The following is a 22,655-nucleotide window of genomic DNA, read 5'->3' on the forward strand; positions in this document are numbered from 1 at the left end:
GTGCACAGGAGATGGATGGTAGAAAATGGATAATCAGGCCAGGAAGGGAGTGTGCTGCAGAGTCCGGGGTCTCTGCAGGTAGTAATGTAGAGAGATTCTCTCCGAAGACTGGGAATGAGGGAGGCTGAGTAGTGTTACTTGCCTTATACTTCCACCTCAGAAACCTCCTCTTCCCATCAAAGGGAACTTACATGGGATACATTTCAAAAGAAAAATTAAACGTTTGTTTAATTTTCTAAGAGCAGGCAGTGGTCCGTGGGACCACCGCCTGATCTTAAAAAATATTTTTGCATCCATTCACAAACAGGAAGGGATCCCCTGGTGACTCCTTCCTCTTTCCGAGTGGCTTACCGCCTACTTGAAGTAGGTGGTAAACTTCAAGTGTTTTGCAATTGCGGTTACAAAACAATGATACATACAAATGCGGCCTGCTATTAGGAAGGGACGCCCTTGGAATGCCCTTTCCTAATACAGTCTTGCACAATAGCGTTTGTACATAACAACACCCTTTTTTGCAGTCGCAAACGGGCAAATTGCCCGTTTGCGACTGCAAAAAAAGGTTGTACATCTGGCCCTTTGTGAACTAAAAGGCAAGTCTGTTGTTATGTGTGCCTTACTTGTGGCTTAGATTCTTTGTGCAGATGAAGCACTATTATAGTAGAATAAATCAAACAGAAAATGTGTTTTTAAATAAACTCCGTGTTTGGTGATAGGGACCCTTGTGGTGTTGGCTCTCACTCTTATCGGTATAATCCTAATTCGTAAATAGTTGGCACTCATACATCAAATGCTGTATGAGTGCTCGGGCTTGTTCTCACAGAAAATGTGTTTTGTACAGTGCACATCTAGAACACATGTATTTGGAGGTGCCCTCTTATGTGATGATCAATAAAGGAGGCTCAGGGAAATAAAGGTTTGGCTAAGATCACACAATCTGGTCAAGCATGGAAGCCAGGATTGATCCCAGGATTCCTAGTTTCACATTGTGCAATTCAGCAACTAGATGGGTGTCTCGTTCTCCTGTATTGCATTACAGATTGATGCTTTATCTTTCATAATTTGACTATTTTAGCACATGAGAAAGGAGCTCACCGAAACCTATGTATGGATGAGTTTATGAGGTAGTTTTCAAAGAATAATAGGTGGTTACCTCTATGACTGGACTGCTAGGTTTGAAATAGTCGGTGTGAAAACTGCTGGCAGTTTTCATAAAATACAAATTTCTCTTTTTTCAAATGCATTACTGTTTTTCAAGAATTTGTGTCTGAGAGTACATCGCAAAAAAATGACAAGAAAGTAAAATGTATCAAGTTAAATTTGTGCAGCGAAATAAGTGTTGGACAAATTGCAACAAGTAAATAGCTAGCCTTTCTAACACAATGATGTCAAGGTTTTTGTGTGGTAATAGGGACTTCCTTAATCTTGAACTAATATAATATGCTTGGTATTCAAGTACTTGTATTGAAGCCTGGCTTGCTGAAATTCGAGGGTTTGCAGTAAATTGTAAATTGATACTTGTATAGCACACTACTCATCCGCAAGCGTCTCAAGGCACTTGCACGAATACCGCGGTGGAACCCATCCTGGCTTTCCCTGTGAGGCGTCCACTCCTGGGCACCCCCAAGGTGGAGGCTAGGCATCCTTAGCGTTGTGGGGGCCGTTGTGGAGATTAAGCAAGCTATTGCCCAGAGTTGCAGAGTGGGACTCCATGATTGGAATAGGCACCAAGGCGAGAATTATCAGGTCCGTGGAATTTTGAGCCGAAGACCCGCCGAGGCGGGGAATTGAACCCTGGTCCCGGGCTAGGTCTCTGCATCAGGGTCTGCCGCTCTAATCATTGAGCCACACTTCTCCGCTTAGTTAGGTCCAGACATTGCTCTTACTTTCAAATAACTCTCCACATGCTCTGTATACAAACAGAATCAATCTGTGGTATCATGGTGACTGTTTGCAAGTAGATATGATGTATTCTAGGGCTCGTAGGCCGTCTCCAGAAGCAACAAATTGGACCCGCAGTGCAGGGGCCGCTCCTACACTAGGGCGGAGGAGCGTTGCCCCACTGCTTTCTCGCAGTGCGAGAAGCAGAAACATAAAATGGTAATAACTTTCCGTTATTACCATTTTATGTTTTCTTGCATGTGGGCGGGCTGCTCTGCCAGCAGCCCCAAGGGAGGAGTGGTTTGCCCACTCTTGAGTGCGTAAAGACTATTTGGTCGGCACTGTGGGGCCGCCCAAACCAGTCATACACACTCTGTCCTTCTCCAGGCTGATTAATTAGAATTAATATTATTAAATTAAACCCCAGCGCGACACCCCCTATTCCCCCACCCCTCCCCCATCATGCCATTCGTGACTGCTGCAGTAACCCCCTCCCCCGGAAGCACCCGTGGCCTACCCAAATAAAAATTCCTGGAGCCGGGCCTGCTTGGAGGGCATGTCAGGCTGGGAATCCTTTCAAAGCTCTCAACAAGGATACTATCCCCCAGGAATGAGTGCATGGTATGGAGAAACAGCAGAACCCCGCTCTTGCCCAAATATTTTATTTCACCAAAACATTTTTCTTCATTATTGCGTATGAAAGCACTTTCAAATATGTGAGTTCAGAATATAGCACAGGTTGGGTCATAGCACTTTTTAAAATGACTATCAGCCATGCTGAACAGCAGTTGTGCTGCTATTTAAAATGGCTCAAAGACATTGACAACTCTAAAAGCTTTCTGATTGCCAAAACCTATTGGCTTTACCACTGCTTGTTCGATTGGTGACTACTGGCTCTGGAGTTCTCCTCCCCCCCCCCCCCACTGCCATTATGTACCCTGCTTCGAGTTTATGCCAGGCCCATATTTTGCCTTTACCTCCCTATATTGGTAAGGATGCCAGGGTCCATATTACGTATTTTCATTGTTTGCGCCCAGCGAACATTTTGAAAGGTGGGCACAAACATCGAAAATGTGCTGCCCCAGGGCATTCGTGAACTCGCGCTGGCCTGGAGGCAGCGCATTCATGTGAAAACACAGAGCAGCTGTTTGTAGCTGCTCTGTGTTTTCCACAGTGCATTGTCGTCTGCACTTTTGAAGGGGATTAGAGATCCCCTTGCAGGCGGGTGCAGTCAATGACTGCACCCGGGGCCGGACTGGCCATAGGGGGCACCAGGCAATCCCCCGGTGCGCCGCATGGGTGGGGGCCGGTTTTGGGCCCCTGGGGGCCGTTTTTGATACAGGGCCGTTTTTGCAGCATACCTGCAAAATCGGCCCTGTACCAAAATCGGCCGAAAACCGGCGGCACTTCAAACCCCCCCAGGTGGGCCAGGTGGGGGGAGGGGGAGCCGGCCGAGCACTTTGCCAGGGCCGGTTGTGGTTCCCAGTCCGGCCCTGACTGCACCTGCCTGCACGCGGATGTCTGGGGGTCCATGGGACCCACTTTCCCCACTCAGAAGGGCTGTTTTCAGGGGGTGCACTCACAGAGTACCACCTTTTAGGTGGCACACTGTGAGTGCGTCCCCTGAGAACTTCTTTGCCTCTGCCCCCACATTGGTAATATGGCATGGGCACAGAGGTATAGGCATTCCCTCATTTGCATAGGGCCCACCCCTATACAAATGAGGGGATGCCCCCTGATGGTAGCGCTGGAGCTTTATGTGCGCCAGCGCTATCGGTATTACTGAAGGAGCCGCACAAGCGCCTGCGCCGTCTTCTGTAATACCAAAGTTTCCCGTGAGCGTGCAGTGCGGGCGCAAAAATCTATTGCGCCCCGAGGCACTTACTGTAATACGACCCCAGATGCTCAACCCCCCGCTTTGTGCCCAAACAGCATGCTCTGTTGTTTTTCTAGCAATTACCCCCATCCCCTCTACACCTTCCCTTTTTCCCTCAGTGTTCAACAATGTACTCAGTTTTGTTAGTACTGGAACCTTTTTATTGCGTTGTCATTCTTGGTATAAAACCTAATAAAGAAATGTTGTCAAAAAGCGTCAATGAGTGTCTACAATTTTACAAACTGCATAGCAGATCTCTTAAGATGAAGTGGGCTGGGAAAGTGTGTTTCCTGACTCCTACGGTCAGTGCAGACTGGTGGGCTGGATATCTGTTTCTAGCAGTAGCTGGTAAGGAGCCAGACTGCTTCCTCCAGCCAGGGTGCTGCTCTCATGCTGATTAACAGAACAAGAACAGCTCCAGGACTGGTCAAGGGAGATTCCTGGTGGCGGGGCTGCAGATGAAGAAAGAAGAGGTCCGATACGGAGGACTCAGTAAGTGTTTAATTTTTATCTGTAATTTTTATTTTTTTGCTTTTGGGTGCACCCGCCTCCCGTCTCTCCGTAGATGCCAGCCGCCACTGCACATTAAGCTAGTGATCATGTTTCCGTGCCCTCATGCTGACTCCGTACACAGATCTCATCCCTTAGTATTGTGGCGCGTGTTCCATGATCGCATTTATGGGCACCGGTGGGCCTGTAACCAGGGGTCTTAGTCAGGGCTGGACTGGCCATAGCAGGCACCGGGCAATTCCCCGGTGGGCCGCAAGGGTAGGGGCCAGTTTTGGGCCCATGGGGGCCATTTTTGTTACTGGGGGCGGAAATATCAGCCCCCAGTAACAAAATCAGCTAAATCCGGCATTTGCAAACAGCTCGGTCGCACCCCCCCAGGCCGAGCAGTTTGCCAGGGCCAGTTTCGGTTACCAGTCCGGCCCTGGTCTTAGTGCCTTAGTTTGGCAAGAGTTTGTGTGATGTGCGCCTCTGTATGTCTACGAGCAGGGATCTGGCGTGTGAAACGGGTGTGAACTTCAAAAAGGAGAGATGTAAACATTCAACACTATTGTTTTCTTGCTTAGGATCCTAGGGAAAAGATGCTTTTATGAACATTAAATATTAACGCCCCGCGCTGCCGGGGACGGAAGGAGCTTCACAGGGATTTTAATGCGCTCATTTCATTGTATTTTACTTAACAGCTTTTACCTTATCAATCTCTGTCTGGCAGAGACAGCACACACATAGTGAGAGACTGAGAGACCTAGGTGTCTCTGTCCTCCTGGCAAGAGACTTCATTCGGATAGCAAGTTACTGTTACTACCCCCAGCCCTGAATATTTCGTTTGAGTGACTTACATAGTTAATTACTGCCGCATTGGTGGCTGGCTTGTACAGCGGGTGGTGGGGCAGGGGGCACAAAATAAATAAATAAATAAAATAGAATAGACGTACTAACTTGCAGCACAATATCCTCCTCCCTCGGGCGTCTTCTGGAAGTTCCAGAAGCAGGAAACTGCATTACCCAATCCTGACGCTGCTCTCACAGCATGAAAGCAGCGCCAGGATTGGATAGAGAAGGCTCTCTCAGCGCTCCTAAGAGGATTGGAGGCCTGCGCTTTCTCTAACCCAGCTGTTCGAGACAGCTGGGTTAGAGAACTTTAAAATGCTCATTCATGTCTGGTTGGCCGTCCCAAGATGGACGGTCAAAGAGACATGCGCATTTTAAAGTTAACAGCTCCCTGCTGCTGCCACTCACTAGCACTGGCCCGCCCCATCCTGACACTTAGTTTAGAACAGATTGCTGAAAAATGAAATGGTAATACATAAATTTAGGAATATTTTATTTTTCAGCTCTGGGGCTTATGGGGCGACTCTCCTCCGCTCAAATGGAGAAGCCGCCCCTACCTGCAGTTCCTGATTAATAGTCCTCTGCAAAACATTTTTTGTTTTGTGGAATGAGGAAGCAAAACAGCTGTGGTTTACATAATTTCGCATCTGTGCTCTCTTGAAACATGGAATGCACATTTCACACAAAAATGCCATGAAACATTGCATTTCATGATTAGTTCTTTGTTCCTCAGTGGTTCTTGAACCATATCAAGGAAACACCCATGAAAAGTGAAACCATAAAGTTTTGTGACACAAAGTTAACTGTGAATTGTTCTGCTCATGAAATTTCCCAGCAGCTAGGTTTCGCCTCTTTTGCATTTTGGCAGATTTTTTTGCCGACCTTTATTTAAAAAGGCATTTGTTGGGGGTACTTACATCGGGTGCCTGGCTAGCCTGTAAACAAGCATACATTTCTGGCACCTATGCTTGTATCTCCGGCAGTGTCATCGTGTTACCCGTTTTGAGCTAATTAAAGCTAGCGTAATGCCCTAAAACAGTAAACTATGTTAAACTTTAAGGGGCATATCATCAAGAGGGGGCGATAAGTATCGCTAAGCGCACTTAGCGCTAGGATAATTATCACCACCCAACTCTGAATTTTATCGCAGAGATAGCGTGCTATCAGCAACGCTTATTTCCACAGCGATAATATTCTGAGTGCAAGCTGCCTTAGTGTGTGATTATCGCTGGAAATCCAGCGATAATCACACAACTTTTGGCGATAGCTTGCTGATAGGGCCTCACATATTTAGCAATGATATCCACCTTCCATAGGATATCATGGCTAAGTCAGTTTCAAAGCAGGCGTAAGGAAAGTAGCGATAACATAGCTTATCGCTACTTTTCTTGTCACTATGCTGCTTTGCGTGAGGCTTGATAATAGGAGAAATGTTGCTTAGCGACATTCCTCCCGTTATCCTGGGGAGGAACGCCCACTTTGTATCTCATTAGAGACGCAAAGCTGGGCGTTGAGGGGAAGAAGCATGGATTCACGCGTTAGCATGTCCTTGCTAATAGGGCGTTAGAATTATCGCTGCTTTTCGTCCGAAAACGACTGCAAAAGCGGCAATAATTTTTTAGCGCCCCCTTGTTGATATGCCCCTTGGTAATGGAATCACACAAAAACAGCTGCTATATGTCTTGCTAGGGTTCGAGGCAGAGATGGAGAAACAGAGAAATCATGGATAGAGGAGCTCATCTTCCCCGGGGACACTGGCCAATTTCCCACTTCGCCTATACCTTAAATCGTCTCCGACTGCCGCTACTTACGCAGACACATGTTGCTGGTGAACAGGTGCAGAATAGCGTTGCATTCTTCCAGAAGGTTCCCACTTCCTTCACATGTGCACCAGAACGAGATGTCCAGACTGGAATTGCTGATGTAATTTGGAGTCAGTGTTGTACCTTCCTCGGAAAAAAAGAAAGAATAGAAGAATTTGAGACTTCAGTCTGTGACTGACTCTGTGTGTTGCATTCACCGAGAAACAGAATCAATTCTAGTTCTGAGACACTCACCTACGCATCTGTAATGTAAATTGGTTATTTACACATCCACTGGAGTTCAGTGATTTTGTGGTTTATGAGACAGGAATATCCCCTTCATGAAGTACACACCTGCTTCCTGCCCTGAATGCAAGTATCAGGTACCTTGACTTGTGATTTTGGCTCTAGCCTCACACTAATCTAGAGTGTGTTCAGTGGCCCAGGCCTGTCTCTTGACATGAGTGAGGTCCTGAACCTGTCCTGTGACCTGAAGAGGCACACCAAGAGTGCCCTCATTTACTTGAACCCCTTCCACGCTGATGACGAGCTGGGCTCGTCATGGCGTAGCCTCCTCGCACGCTGATGACGAGCCCAGCTCGTCACGTAACATGCGCTTTTAAAAATCTCAGCGTACGAGCGGAATTCCGCTAGCGCGCATGAGGTTAATGGACTACTGTCCCTGCCATTGGTATAGCATGTTGAGTGGTAGCGGCAGCTAACCCTGTTTTGTTAATTCTCAGCATGATCAGGCCATTTTATCTGTATCCCTGCAGTGGAGGCCCAAGCCGGTTTAAAGTTCTGCTTCTAAGCGATTACCTTGATTCCAGCATTACCATCCAAAGTGTTTGTTGCGCATGTTGGTGTACGTGGCCTGTGTGGTGCATGCATTGTGCGCATAAGTAGTGGAGGACTGTGAATCATATTTTTTAAGCCCCTGCCCTCGTCCTGTCCACAAGATGGTGGTGAGGTTTTTCCATACAGCGGAAGTGTGTTGCTCACATTCCTGAAGATGGAGGGAGGAGACCTAGACACTGAAGCTGGGACAGATGAGAGAAGCCTTCTTTACCCTCGACTGCTGTAGAAAAATAATTAAAAATACCTTGAAATCAAAAAATAAATGCAATTAGACCTTTTGCTGAGAGGAGCTGCTGGTTAGGCTTTCTGTATCAATGCCATTTGGTAGATGGTGGCGGTGAAGGGAGGGACTGCAGTCAGGGTTGTTAAGCTGAAAGGGACCTCTTTAGGTGAGGCCAGCCTTTTGTCTCTCTCCTAATAACTGTTCAGTGAGGCTGTTGATATCAAGGTGCACAAACTCCACAACTCTGAATACTTCTGTTGTGGGTTCTCCAAACAAGAGACTATCCTGCAGTGAGAAGCATCACTCTACACAAAGGCTGTGTCTAGAGAACTACTCCACAAAAGAGGACCCCTGTTGAAACAAAAAACAAAGAAGGCAATACCAGGTGGGAAAACCCCCAAAAGGGACCAAAATGCCAACTATACTACATTGATTGGGTATAACTCCACACTATTGGTCAGGGATAACTCCACTAGCTTAATTGAAAGACATAAAACCACAAACCAGACATTCTCAAAGATTTATTGATTAATCCAATTTTTACATATGATTTTGCTTCATACGTTCCTTAAAGTATATGTATATATCAAAATATTTCATTTCAAGAATGCCAATGGTCTCCCAATTACATTCAAAGGGAGATGAAGTTACAAATCTACATATACACACAATTATTCCTCTCAAGCTAAAATTTCACACTCATACTGACATCTACTAAACATCAACCATACCAACACATACACACCTCAACACATTAAAAACATAACATAATGTCATGCTGGGTAATAAACCCAATGTCTCTTAGAATTTGCTGGTTACAGAACAATGTCCAGTGACACGCTCACAATATCATTTGGAAAAAATTCTTCATAGAACATCAGAGGTAGTAATACATTGAAATATCCTCTATATTTGTAGGCCCTGGCTTCCAATCCATGTAGTAAATATGGCCCATATAAACACACTCCCCCAGTAGGTACCCGTGTAGGAAACTAGAGTCTCTGGGGTCTCACGGGTGAGCTGGCGTCCCAACACAACGTATGTTCACAAAATAAGCTCACTGAGAATTTTACAATTTATAGAGAAATGTGATGTACGCAGTACAAGTGTTGGGCATACAGAAAAATTTAACGGAGTGTCCTCACAGACCACACTGTGTCATGCTTCATCATCGGATAGTCTTCGCTCTCCAAACCTCCGTTTGATGGAGAGCGGGCCTACACCTGAAGTCAGGGATGCACTTCTAATTAAAAATTGATCCGTGACATTAGTGTGTTAAAAACTAATGTGTCATCCTAAAACATTTTTTTCGCTAGACATGGCACTTGGTGATTAAAATCAATTGTGGCGATAAGGGGAATTAGTACCCCATCAGCACTGTTACCAGTAAATATGGGCCAACACATGTTTCGGTGAAGCCATAATGGGAAACATCCTTTACAACGAAACTTTTACAACGCAGTGCTTTTACAACGCAGGTTTTACAACGAAAACCATTACAACGCATTGCACTGGGGGCGCTCTAGGATAGGGAATAGTTTTAATTTACTATCCAACACCTTCCCTACTATCCACGAGGACTGGAGTTGGAATAGTAAATTAAACTATTCACTATTCAGCACCCCAAAGCGCTATGTGTTGTAACAGCATGCGTTGTAAAAACTGCGTTGTAACAGCATGCGTGGTAAAAGCATGCGTTGTAATGTCATACATCCAGCACTAATGTAAGCCACCTCTTTCAGGGTGCTAGACAAAAGACATAAAGGATATGGCAGCAACCATATAAGTCAACGAGGGAAGAGAGGTGTGTCACACAGGTAGGAGAATGTTACAATAAGTGGAGGTACAGGGTCCTCCTTGTGGAATAAGTATTGACAAGAACTAAGTAGGCTCCAACCAAGGAGTCAAGCATGCAGCCAAGTCCTCTTTAAGGGGACTCTCAGCACCCAAATCTGCAAGGCTGAGGAAAGATAAGCTACACAGGGAGCAGAGGAAGAAAAGAATAGAACCTCAGGTTCTTCCAGTGTGTTATGTTACGGTGAAGGGCCCAAGTCGCAAATGCGTCGTACAGGTAGGGGCTAATCTGCAGGTCGAGGAACGTTTGAGACAGAGTCTGTGCTAACCAAAGAGCTGAGAAACCAGCTGGAACTAGAGCTAGAGAACAGACTGGAAAGAACACTTGAAAGAAGCACCACCCAAACCGGTTCTGAAAGTGCAGACAGTGAATTCAAATCTCAGGTCTCCTTTTACTGTATAAAAGTGGGAGACACTGATCCACTTGCTTTTCCAATTCCAATTTCTCTTTGACCAAGATAGGAAGTGTTCCATTTAGTACTGAGAGGACTGCTGTGCAACCACAGCTTGTGTCTGCCTGACAGCCAGCTTCCCAAACATGTTGCACTGCACCACATTGCATTAGAGAGCAGGATATCACCCTGTTTACTAAGATTGGTTCTGCTACTCTCTTTTCCAGTGTCTGGGCCACAATTTGACTGCCTCGCAGCGCACAAGCAAGTTAGGAAAACTTTGGAGAAAATAAAATGTTTCTCATACTTTGCGCCTGCCTCAAAGACGCATATTTATAGGAGCAAAGCCCTGTCTACAATTGTTAGTTGAAAGGGCTTTCCATCAAAATCTGTGCTTGGTAGCTGGGGAACACCCATGTACCACCCAGGAGATGTCACCTTGATGCAAAGGAGCACAAACCAACACATAACACTAATTTAAGTTATTTGTAGGCTACTTTCCAGTGCAAATAAAGTTTAGTGGCATTTTTGGTGACTTTGCACCAGATCAAAGTGTCCAGAAACTGGTCCATGTGTGGTCCTGGAGAACAAGAAGTTTCACAGCAGGCGCCTGCTTAAGTTGATAGATGAGCACGCAAAGCCTAGATATCTATAGACAGCTCAGGCCTGGCTGAAAAAGTCCCGTCTATGGGGGGAAACCAATCTGCCACATCCAGCTTTATCTAGGTCCCCCATGCCTCTCAAATTTCGTTGTCCTATTGGCCAGAAGGATGCAATACTACTGTTGGGTTATAAGTGATTAAATGTATCCTCCCCAATTACCACAATATCAGCTCTGTAATGGAATGTGATATCAGCAGTTGAGGCAGAGGTGGAAGGTGACTTCATCAAGGCCAGTCGTGGAGAGTGACATCATTATGAGGGACAGACATTTTGTCCTCTTTAGCTGGTCTCTGGGCATGGTTGGGCTCCAACAGACCTGCCTGGCGCGCCAGAGAGCTGGGGTGTACTTTGTGTAAGCCTTGGCACAGAGACCCAGAGAATGAGATCATCACCAGGGCCAGGATAGACATGGCAGCAGCAGCCAGAATTGTGTGAACTGCAGTGGTTGGGTCTAAGGAGCTCACCCGACTGGTCTGGCACATGCTGGCCGGTCTGCTTTCCAGAAGATCCTCTGAGAGCAGGTAGTCTGGGAACCCTCAGCGACTCGCCCAAGTGTCTGTGAATTATACTTATTGATAGGCAATTTTCTCAGGGTCATCCTCATTTACCATCAACGCACCGGTCAAATATTAGTTTCCCTTTGGAGTTTTGGAAAACTGCTAGAAGGAGTTTTGATGAGAAAAACAAACATGGTCTTCATGGCCATCCATTTCACATTTAGGCCCACATTACAAGTCACACAGAGCGGCATTCCCTCAAGAGGGGTGGCTTTTCAGTACTTGTTTTTATCTGGGTGTGGGAGAACCAGGACCAATTTCACTGTGTAGTAATTCTGTGCAGTAAATTCTCATGAGGATTTCACTGCAGCAGCAGCCATGCTTCATTCCCCCATGTTGTTTTTAAAAAGGGGAGCATAAAGTGTTTCCGCTGCCAGAAAACACCCACCCCTTCCTGTCCCTACTCTTCTCAGGCCCCTTCTTTCTTCTCCAACCAGCACAGAGATCCACGCATACATTTACCACCTGCTCAGAGCAAGTGTTAAAGGCACGTGTTAAACCTCACAGAAGTGAGAAGTCTGTGTGGTTTTAGGTGCAGAACATTTTGTCCCACACAGTAATTCCCCATGGGGTTTAACTTGTAATTGCACAGTACTAGGCTGGATTAACTGTATGGTAATGGTAAATTACATGCAATTTTACAGTGCCCCAGGACCGTGCAGCTCGTAATGAAGGGCTTAGTAGTAGGTTATCAAATTTAGGTTTTTAATTATAGTGTTTCATACCGCATATTACCAGTGCTTTAAAATAGATGCTACTATTGCTCAATTCAAAAGTACACAGTTTACGGACTTCAGAAGGATGGAAGGCTGAGTCTGCCTAATGGGATGCTAACACCTACAATTCTGATCACTGTAGAAGTCAGAATTTGTGCTAACTCACTGAGCCCTCTTCGCGGCTCAGGGCTGATAAAACATTTGGAGGGCCTGTTATAAACATCCAACAGAGTCCATGCCCACTGTTCCGCACCTCGATCAAGACCTTAGTTTCTTTTACCTCCAGGTACAACGCCTGAGCTTCCTTAGTGGGGTAATGCCTTCAAGGAGACTTAAATGTCAAGTTATCCAGCCTTAGTTGACAGATCTTCAAGGTCCCTCACTCTCTTAAGTAAGTTTTGGGGTGTACTGCGTTAAAGGTGGAAGACCAGTCCAGTAGAAGGAATGTAGACACTGCTCATGTCCCTGGGGGTCTTGAGAGCGCGGCAGGTCGTGATCAAGGTTGACTCTGTGCCCCAGCAAGGACAGAAACTTGTTTAATGATCAGAGAGTCTGTGGTTGTCCTAGAGGAAGGGAAAGACCAGGGAGAAGACTGATCTTTCGAACAGTTTCCTCAAGAAGAGTATGATGGACATAGTATCAAAACTGGGTGGAGGTTTTGTTTCATTGAGATTAGTTTGAATGGGGGATCTTGAGGCCACTAAGACACCAAAGATGAGGATGGTTCCATCAGGATTGTTCCTAAATGGAGAAGAAGATATTGATAAATACTGGTGAGGGGGCATGAATCTGTCAGAAAGCCCACAGCACCACCAGCCTTGCCGCGTTCTGTGAGATCGTTAGTAATAAGTGTGCTGTAGGAGAAAAGTCTTGGGTGTTGGCTGAAATGTTAGATCTTGGATGGAGATGGATTTAGTCATGGGACTTGGTCTAAAGTAGGTTTTCAGTGTTTTGGCTTCCGCGATTAGGTGGGCTGCTGTGCATCGGGGGCTCAGTTAGTAGTTAGTGGATGATCTTTGTGGACAAGCATTCTTGTCCACAATTCCCCAGTTATTTTGTGCGTGCTTTTGATCTGTAGATCGCTTTAAGGTGAGGCCGGGTAGGATGGATGAGAAAGCCTCACTTGCCGAGTCCCGAAGGTCAACGAGTGATGGGCAGGGTATAAGAATGGCATAGTCAGATTATCACCTGACATAATATCTAGTTCTAAATAGTGTTTGCAAAACTATTGCCCCATTGGAGTTAATAATAGAAAAATGACACCCCATGCAATGATATTTTGTAAACAATATTTAGGACACAATGGGGCATATTATCAAAGACCGGTGTTAAAATTATCGCTGTTTTATCGGCAGGAAACTGCCGATAAAACTGCGATAATGGGCTTGATAATACACCCTTGTTAATTCCCATAGAAGCCCATGTTAACATCAGAACATGGGCTTCTATGGGAATTAACAAGGGTGTATTATCAAGCCCATTATTGCCCCTTTAGCGGCGGTTTCCTGTTGATAAAACGGGCGATAATTTTAACACCGGTCCTTGATAATATGCCCCTCTATTCTTCAGACTATATTTTTGCAAACGCAGGGGCATATTATCAGCAAAAGGCGATACATTATCGCCGCTTTTATCGGCAGAAAACTGCCGATAATGGGCTTGATAATATGCCCTTGAGAATTCCCATAGAAGCCCATGTTCACACCAGAATATGGCTTCTATGGGAATTCTCAAGATCATATTATCAAGCACATTATCGCCGTTTTATCAGCAGTTTTCTGCTGATAAAAACGGCGATCATGTATCGCCTTTTGTTGATAATATGACCCCATATTCTGACATGCAACTGATTTGATAGGGTCAAGGTCAAGGGATGAGGGGGTGGAAGGAAAGTGGTGGGTATGTTAAGAGAGGTGGAAAAAGAAAATAGGGGAGAGAGATAAGAGGAAGTCAGGAAAGGGGCGAGTGTGCTGGAGAAGGATAAGATAGAATTGATGGTTGTTGCATGGTCCTCAGAGGGTGAGGAAAGGTGACAAGGAATGGTGGGGTCTCCGATTCATGCGTAATGTTTCACAATGCATAGTGTGGGGGAAGAGACAGGCCAGGTTGGAGAAAAGAAAACTGAAGTTAGAAATCAAAAAGAGCAGGGTAAGTATGAGGAGGATATGGGGCGATGTAAGTTTGAGAGATGGCTTCTAGAATGTGTGGGGCAAGTAGGGAGGAGTGAAGGGGTTCCGAAGAGAGAACAGAGGTGGTGTGGGGAGAGATGGGTCGGCAGGATGGAGAGAGAAAGGATGAGATAGGAAGATAGGGGCAGAGATGAAAGGGACAGGTAGTGGGGTATAAAGAGGTGAGAAAAGCAAAGAACATGCTGCAGATTGTTTCCCTCTGGCTCGCACCGCACACCCCATACCTGGCAAACCCGCCATCTTAACTGGACTATCTCTGCTTGCTATGCTAGCTAGTTGGTTCCATTTCCTGAGCACACAACTCTCTATAGGATATTTTCTGTTGAGATTGGCCCCTTGTAATGGGGTGGAGTTACAGCCCTCTATAATGGGATTGTTTCTCCGAACCCTGTCTATGCAGGGGAATGTCATAGTTGCTCCTGGGTTACTGTTCGTTACTTTGGGCCTGATTCACAAAGATTCTTCTGTGAGTAGATATAATTCTCTAATTTGTGAACGAGGTCTGTTATTTTTCTTGTTTTTTGTGCCTGATTAAAGAGCAAAAATCCTTTTTCAGCCTCTTGTTTTTTTTTCTCTTTATAATCGTTGACCTTCTGTAAACAGGTGGGCCCTTCTCTATTTCTATGCCTCTCTTGGGAAAAGGCCACTTTCTACTACCACGGTATAACAGACTAAGTAGGACTGTACTGGAGTTCAATGTAAAGAACATCTGCACAGCAATAGACACGTTTTTAGTGGCACTTGAGGAACAGTGGACCCAGTTACTCACCGAAAAGCGCTTCAATGCCTCGTCAGGAGTAGTAAGCGCTTTATAAATACAATTACAATATTGTGCTATATCAACGTTGGCAGAGCGTGCAAATCATGAAGACCAGCAGGGAGAGACTGAGAAAGCAACTAAATCTGATAGCATTACAAGAAGCAACACAGAAACTAAAGTCACTTTGTTCATGTTTAGAATTCATACCGAAAGAACCTTTGTAAAGAGTGCTGACTGAGTAGCCTTGAGAAAGCAATATATGGTGCCAAACATGTCTGCTGAGTAGCCACAACCAAAGGTAACGATAAATCACATTACAACATTTCAAAAACATTGCAAGTTACATTACATAAGAAATTATTAGCACACCCCCTGTATGCAAATACAGAAAAGAGCACTGGAGATGTGTTGCACTCAACTTCTGCCACACAGCTCACAAAGTCAACTCCATTTTCAGCTTGTTGTACAAACCGGGTGCAAAAACACTCCAGCACAAATGACTTTTGTGTTGAATACTGAATGAGTTTTTCCCTCCCTGAGCATAAAAAGGAGACTAACTAGCATGTGTCCTTTATTACATTACAAGTTATGCTACTCTCTAATCTTCGAGTATCAGCTGTTTTGCGTTCTTTTCCTCAGAATTTTTTTTTATATTTCTTTTTATTATAGAAACAAAAATAAAGACATATCAGGTACAATACAGTCAGTCACGGTAGCAAGATGGGCAATTTCAAATGTCAGGATGCCTAAAAAAGGACACAGACGCTAGCAATCAATTAAAATGATATCACTCAATACAGTGCACGACCGAATCTAAGCGCTACAGCCCATCAGGACTCGCCCACTCAGTAAGTCAGGATATTCGAGCATGCAATGCCCCGGTATATACAAGTCTAAGCAGAATAGACATATGAAACTACAAGAGGGATTACGTAGGCCCCGGCGTTATTAACCTGTACGATATGCAGCATGGTATATACCCCCCAAGTGTCACAGCCGTCAGTCACCGCCCACTGACAAATCAGGAAAATAAAGCTTGTATTGCACCCATATATTCAAAATGACCAGGATAAGTTACAAACATCGAAACATAAAAATACGATCAGGATAGATATATACGCCACGGCTTAAAATAACTACACTAAACATAAACCTCATCCCCCCACCCTGCACCCCTGCATTAGCTTTCGCCCGTCCCCAACTAGCAGCGTGCCTGTCGCCCCAAAACAAAACTAACTATTCTAAAAGAAGAAAATGGAGGAGGGCCTTGGTACGGGCTCCCGCCCCCCCCCCCCCCCCCCCCCCCCACAGTTCGGCTTCCCCTCGTCAAACAAATCTAATCCTCAAACATTATAATACACAGACAAAGGGGGATTGTAATTCGCCTGCCTCTCCTCTCGCATATTACACATAAAAGGATGAGATCCCATACCATCACCGAGTCACAAAGTACAAGAGGCATCGTGTACAGCTCAGCCTTGGCCTGACCGATCAGGAGCATTAACACTTCCCTTCCCATCCACAGCAATGTCAGGATAGTCCAAGTACCGTACTGGTATGTCACGGCCCACTAGAGATAGCAAAGCATGTCTGACCCCATGCTCTTCACAGTTCCACTGTACCGACAGGAAGCCCAGATGTTCCAGTTGAAGGACTAAAAGCAGGCTCCGGGAGCAAAGAGAGAGTCACATTCACACACCCAAAGCCAGTGAATCCGCTGTCCATAGACTCGCACACCTCTTGTTCCACAGATTTCCCAACGTCTGTTAGTGAATTCATAGCGAACTCAAGGACCTCTATGCCGCCTAGCAAATCAACGGGGTCCGCACTTTGTAATCTATTCCCGGGCGTGATATTCTCCAGTATACCATCCAGGGCTTGCATTTTCATGCTCACGGAGGAGTGAAGTCTCACAATAGCCGCCAGTACAGCACTCAGCGTTGGTCTTGTATCACCATACTCAGTATGCACAATCATCTTCACCGCCACAGCCCCCTCAGACAGGATATTTTGCTCCGAAACACTCACTTGGGCGTCTGAAGTCACTGTGACGAAGCGGGATAGAATAACACTCGAGGCACTTGAGGAGGCCATGTCATGCATTGCATCCATTCACATGAAGCTGCTCCCAAAGGCAAGATCTTCCAACCATCCCTATTTAGCGACCGAACTCAGGAATGATCTGGACACCACAGCCTATCTCCGGTAAATCCACGTTCCGTTTGGGCGATGTTCCCGTCAGCCTCCCTACCTTCCAATGACGGAATCGATGGGAAAAAGCGCAATGGGACAGTCAGGGAAATAGTGCCTTGCTCCCTTGTTGCTGCTGTTATGTATTAGAGGTCTACCATTGGAATCGGCAACTCTGAGCTCACGTCGGAACCGACCGGGACTTCTCGATCTCTCATGGCCGATGTTGTTCAACTCGCCCCCGGCCTTTCAATTACCCAAGGCCCCGATTCCAACTCCGGTACAGGCCGCAAACTTAACGTCGATCTTTCTCCGTCATCGGAGTTGGTAGATCACTCGGGATCACACGGTCGGGCATCCCTTAGTCTCATCTATGCGAGGACACGGCATAGGCGCAGGATATGTGACAGGATCTTGTGGGTGGAGAAGGAGGTCGACGGAGCTGGGAGCCTAGGTGGCCATCTTGGTCGCCGGCTTGGCTCCTCCTCCCTTTTCCTCAGAATTGATGGTAAATCCAACTCAGGCCCCTGTCTTCCACTGACTTGTAAATTTGAAGAATGTGAGACCATGGCGAGCACGGGACATACTGATTGTAAAAGTTGAATTCGAATTTCTGTCCCCTAAGCCACGTTTCATGTATTGATGTAGCCAGATGTTTTTGTGCCCTGATGAAACCCACTGACTGAAGCGCATAATGTCGAAACGTTGACACTTTTTTTCAAAGTCTGAATTCAGACTTCTTCCCCATGGAGCTCAGAGAACGTGTCCGACCCGAACTTCATACTTATTTTGGATTCGGCTTTGATATTTCATTCGGCAGTGCATATCCACAATCACCCACTCCCTTGGCACTGAGAACTGCACCGCCTGCGCTGCTACTTTTGCTGTTATGTGTGTATATCTAATATTCAAACCCATTTGAATGATATATGCACTGACCTGCAGTTGGATCCTGATGCTCTTTAACACGTTTAGATTTTCGCTACTGCTCAAACTGGGGAATGATCTGCATTTAATTCAAATTAGGAAGCTGTAACAGAGTGCCACAGCCAGTACAGGACATTGTTTCTCCTTCAACTCCACTCTTCTACCCTTCACAGAACGTCGAGACCACAGACAGCACGCCAGAGAGCGAGGAGAGACACTGGCCCTTTAACGAGGAAACAGCAGAGGAATGGGCGGGGCTGTGTGGTGAGGCGGAGACCTCTTATTCGGAAGAACGCCAACACCAGGTGTGCTTGTTCACCCGGAGGGAGGAAGACGTGTGGAGAGAAGCGGAAGAGGAGCGGAGGACTACGGAGACGGAGGCAGAAAGGAAGGACAACTCGGAGCCTAAGGAAGCTGGAAGTTCAAGAACGGACGAGAAGCCAGGAGGCCAACGATTTCACGAGTCGCCCCGCCACACACCCAGGGGAGGTGTGTGGCTATCCCAGGTACGCAATACTATCCGGAACTGGGTGGGACGTAAGGGCGCTTCGCCTAGTTAAACCTGACCCCTCCTTGACCCGGTGTACCTTTCCCCAAGCACTACCCTGCACTGCACTGCCATCAGTACGACGCCAAGAGAGTTACTCGGGTTAATGTGTCCTCACTCCTTTTCCCCTACTCGTGTATATATGTAAAGCACCCCACTCACGAAAGACTGTTTCTGTCTGTTTAAACCGAGAGCCAAGACGGAACCAGACGTAAAGCCTTGACGGAGTCCGGAGGTGTTTCGTCGACTCGACCCACCTGAACGCCATCACAGGAGGCCGAGTAGAAGTAGATCCCCACAACGGAATACGTCTTTAAGAAAGAAGTGTACTGACCACTTGTTCAATTCCTTAAAACCCGTTAAAACTAAGACCCGCTTGTTGCCGATTCGTCTTGACCATGTCACAGAAGCACACATAGAACATGCTAGAAATGCAAGTCCCACAAACAAAACTCTGGAAACCCCTGTTCTTTTGTATGTTTGCACATTTTCTGTATTTTGTGTAAGCTTGTACCAGTAGCTACCACATTGGCCCATACGACATATAGTATTTACAACAAGGGGTGGTGAGGGACAGAGTCTCTGAATTAAACAGAATACTCTCACCCAGTCAAGAGATCAGGGCTAGATCCAACACCGTTTTTTAGCTCACTGCACCATCCCAGTTTCAGAACCTGGCTGTATGCAAATTAGTCTGTTCCTGTCCCAGTGCATGATGGGAACAGGGCAAACCAAACTACAAAAGCCAATTCTTACACTGGGAAGGAAACAAGCTACCGGGGACCGGTTTCTGGCATTTCAGCCGTCTTCGGCCCGGCTTGCTTGAATCCTGATGGTGCAATGAGTATATATGTAAAGCACCCCACTCACGAAAGACTGTTTCTATCTGTTTAAACCGAGAGCCAAGACGGAACCAGACGTAAAGCCTTGACGGAGTCCGGAGGTGTTTCGTCGACTCGACCCACCTGAACGCCATCACAGGAGGCCGAGTAGAAGTAGATCCCCACAACGGAATACGTCTTTAAGAAAGAAGTGTACTGACCACTTGTTCAATTCCTTAAAACCCGTTAAAACTAAGACCCGCTTGTTGCCGATTCGTCTTGACCATGTCACAGAAGCACACATAGAACATGCTAGAAATGCAAGTCCCACAAACAAAACTCTGGAAACCCCTGTTCTTTTGTATGTTTGCACATTTTCTGTATTTTGTGTAAGCTTGTACCAGTAGCTACCACATTGGCCCATACGACATATAGAGCGCGCCATGCCCTGCACGCGACATAAAGTGGTTGTGGCGGTAGCCGACTAGTACTTTGCACCCTATCACAGCAAATGTGCTGTTCCCAGTGCAGGCACAAAGACGCGACTCCACTGGGATCAGCACATTCATGAAAGGAGCGACTCTTTGAAGCCACCAGTCCGCCTCCATTTGAAAGGGGGGAAGAGATCCGCCTGCAGGCGTGTGCAGTGACTGCACCCACCAGCAAAGAGATGTTGGGGGGAAGCCCTGGTACCCGTATTTCCACTTCCAAGTGGCACCTCCTGATGGAATTTTTTCCCAGTGTGCACGTCTGTAAAACAGCGCAAACAAAGAGGCAACAGAGTCCCTCATTTGCCTGGGGTCATGGTCCCATACAAATGGAGCCCCCCACTCTGGATTGGCAGGCGCGCATTTAGTGCCTGCATGATGTTTATTATAGATTGGACACGCAAGTGTCTGCGGTCCTATCTGTAACACCAACGCGCCTCAGGGGCACATAAACCAGACACATAAGCCTGTTGTGTACCCGGAGCACTTTCTATATGTGGACACTGATGACAAATAGGAGAAAAAAAACTGAGCAAGCACAATTAGTACTTAGCCCTTTGTTTGTGGTGGTAAGAAACAGAAGCTAATACCATTTATGCTAATTTTTGAACGACTACTAGGGACTAAATAACCCCGGGAGAGTTTACAAAACGGACAACTTAAGACTTGCCAATGTTTTTTTTTAAACAGATTTTATTGTGTGAACTCACATATTATGCATATCTCTGTCACCCAGAGACAAATGCCACCATCAATGTATCAGCTATATCTGTAGTCACATTTATAACAATGAATATCCATTAACACCCCCCCCGAAGAGATATTGCCACAGGATGTAATCAATATGCACCCCCCCCACCCTCTCCCCCCTCCCGCACCCTCCGTGCGTGCCAGCTCGCCCACCTGACGTATGAAATAGCAAAACATTATCATGCCATGTACAATCCATACCAACTGCCACTGTTCATAGTCCGTGTCCTCATATCGTCAGGAGGGTGACCTCCTCGGGTGGCGGGTCTAGGTCCAGACCCCGGTAGTCCGCCCACCGTTTCCAAATTTTGAAATGCTTCCGGGGACAGCCCCTTGCTAGGAATACAGGTTGTTCCATGACCATGCAGTAATCCATTCCATTCTTCCAAGCTGTGAGTGACGGGGCCTGGGGGGCTTTCCATGCTTTCGCAATATCCCGTTTCGCCAGTGTAAATCCTAACAACATCAAGTGGCGTTTATACCTGTTTCCCCCGACCCCAGCCATGACATGCAGCAGTGCAAGTTTGGGGTCCCTCTGTATTTTCCAGGCTAAGGCTTCATCTTGGCAACGATGGACACCATCCCAAAACCTTCGCAACAATGCGCAGTCCCAAACCATGTGTATTAATGTGCCAACTTCTTGCCCACAGCGAAGGCAGTCGGGGGACGCTACCAGTCCCGCCTTCCACAGCCGCTGTCTGGTGTAATATGTGCGGTGCAAGTATCTGAACTGGATTAGTCGCAGGCGCGTGGATATGGCTGCTCCCCTGGGACTTTCGAGGGCCTCAACCCAATCCTCCTTGTCCAGGTCCCCGACGTCCCGCTCCCCGTGGGCTTTAAGGCCACTCAAATCCGAGGAGCAATGCCGCACTAACGTCTGATAGATACGCGAAAGTTTTTTGTCTGGCAGTTCACCCATGAAGATTTTCGCTTCGATGGGACTGAATTCAGGGATCTGCTCCAGTCCAACCAGGGAGGGCGCCAGGGCATGGCGGAATTGGAGATATTTATCGAACTCGACTTGCCAATGTTTTAATGCAGCTTTTGTGACATGGTAGTCTGTTGTAAAATAAATTTGCACTGGATTAGATCAATATATGTATGGGTTATGAAACTGGTCATTTTTTTTAATAAGCATTTGCAATGCAATAGGTCTCGTGTTACTGAAAGTTTGAGCTATTGGCGTTGCAAATAATAATGCTCGCTAGATTTGTGGTTTTTGTTAAAAAATATCCCAACAGTAGCATAAGTAAGGGAGCAGTACCTTATGTGGCTAATAGAGGTCCCTTTACAGCTCCATAAGGACACCTAGTAACAGCCTGTGGTACTGAAATCTTTTCTTGCTTTGTGGATGTTATTTCCTGGGATCTATTTTAAGAAAAGAAAAACTAACAAACATTATCATTTGCAACGCCAATAGCTCAAACCTTCAGTAATGCCCCGGTTACTTACCAGTAATCTTCATTACTCCGAGTATAGTCTTCCTCGCCACATGACTTACATAGTGAGCATAAGCTCCACGACAGAACCCTCCAAAGCAAAAAAAGCCTCCCACCCCCTCCCAACATGGCCGACCAGTCCCACCTGACCTCTATAAGAGGCGGGCCGGCCCAACCAACAGCCTGAACTACCAAGCAAACAATGAAGCCGATAGCTAGACAGGGAGGGGGGGAGGGAACTCATGTGGCGAGGAAGACTATACTCGGAGTAATGAAGATTACCGGTAAGTAACCGGGGCATTACCTCCGCGTTAGTCTTCCTCGCCACATGACTTACATAGTGAGCAAATACCCAAGCCAACAAGGCTTCATTGACCACCATACGAA

General features: G+C 46.4%; 1 protein-coding gene across 1 annotated transcript in view; it reads right to left on the minus strand.

The window, feature by feature from the left end:
- Positions 1-22,655, minus strand: part of GFRA3 (GDNF family receptor alpha 3) — a 138,858-nt gene that overhangs the window by 20,542 nt on the left and 95,661 nt on the right. Inside the window, exon 6 of the mRNA XM_086928915.1 lies at positions 6,904-7,038. Coding sequence (XP_086785041.1) covers positions 6,904-7,038 — 135 coding nt within the window. The remainder of the gene's footprint in view (positions 1-6,903; positions 7,039-22,655) is intronic.

The sequence above is a fragment of the Lissotriton vulgaris genome, chromosome 7, assembly GCF_964263255.1.
Source record: "Lissotriton vulgaris chromosome 7, aLisVul1.2, whole genome shotgun sequence".
Classification (NCBI taxonomy): domain Eukaryota; kingdom Metazoa; phylum Chordata; class Amphibia; order Caudata; family Salamandridae; genus Lissotriton; species Lissotriton vulgaris.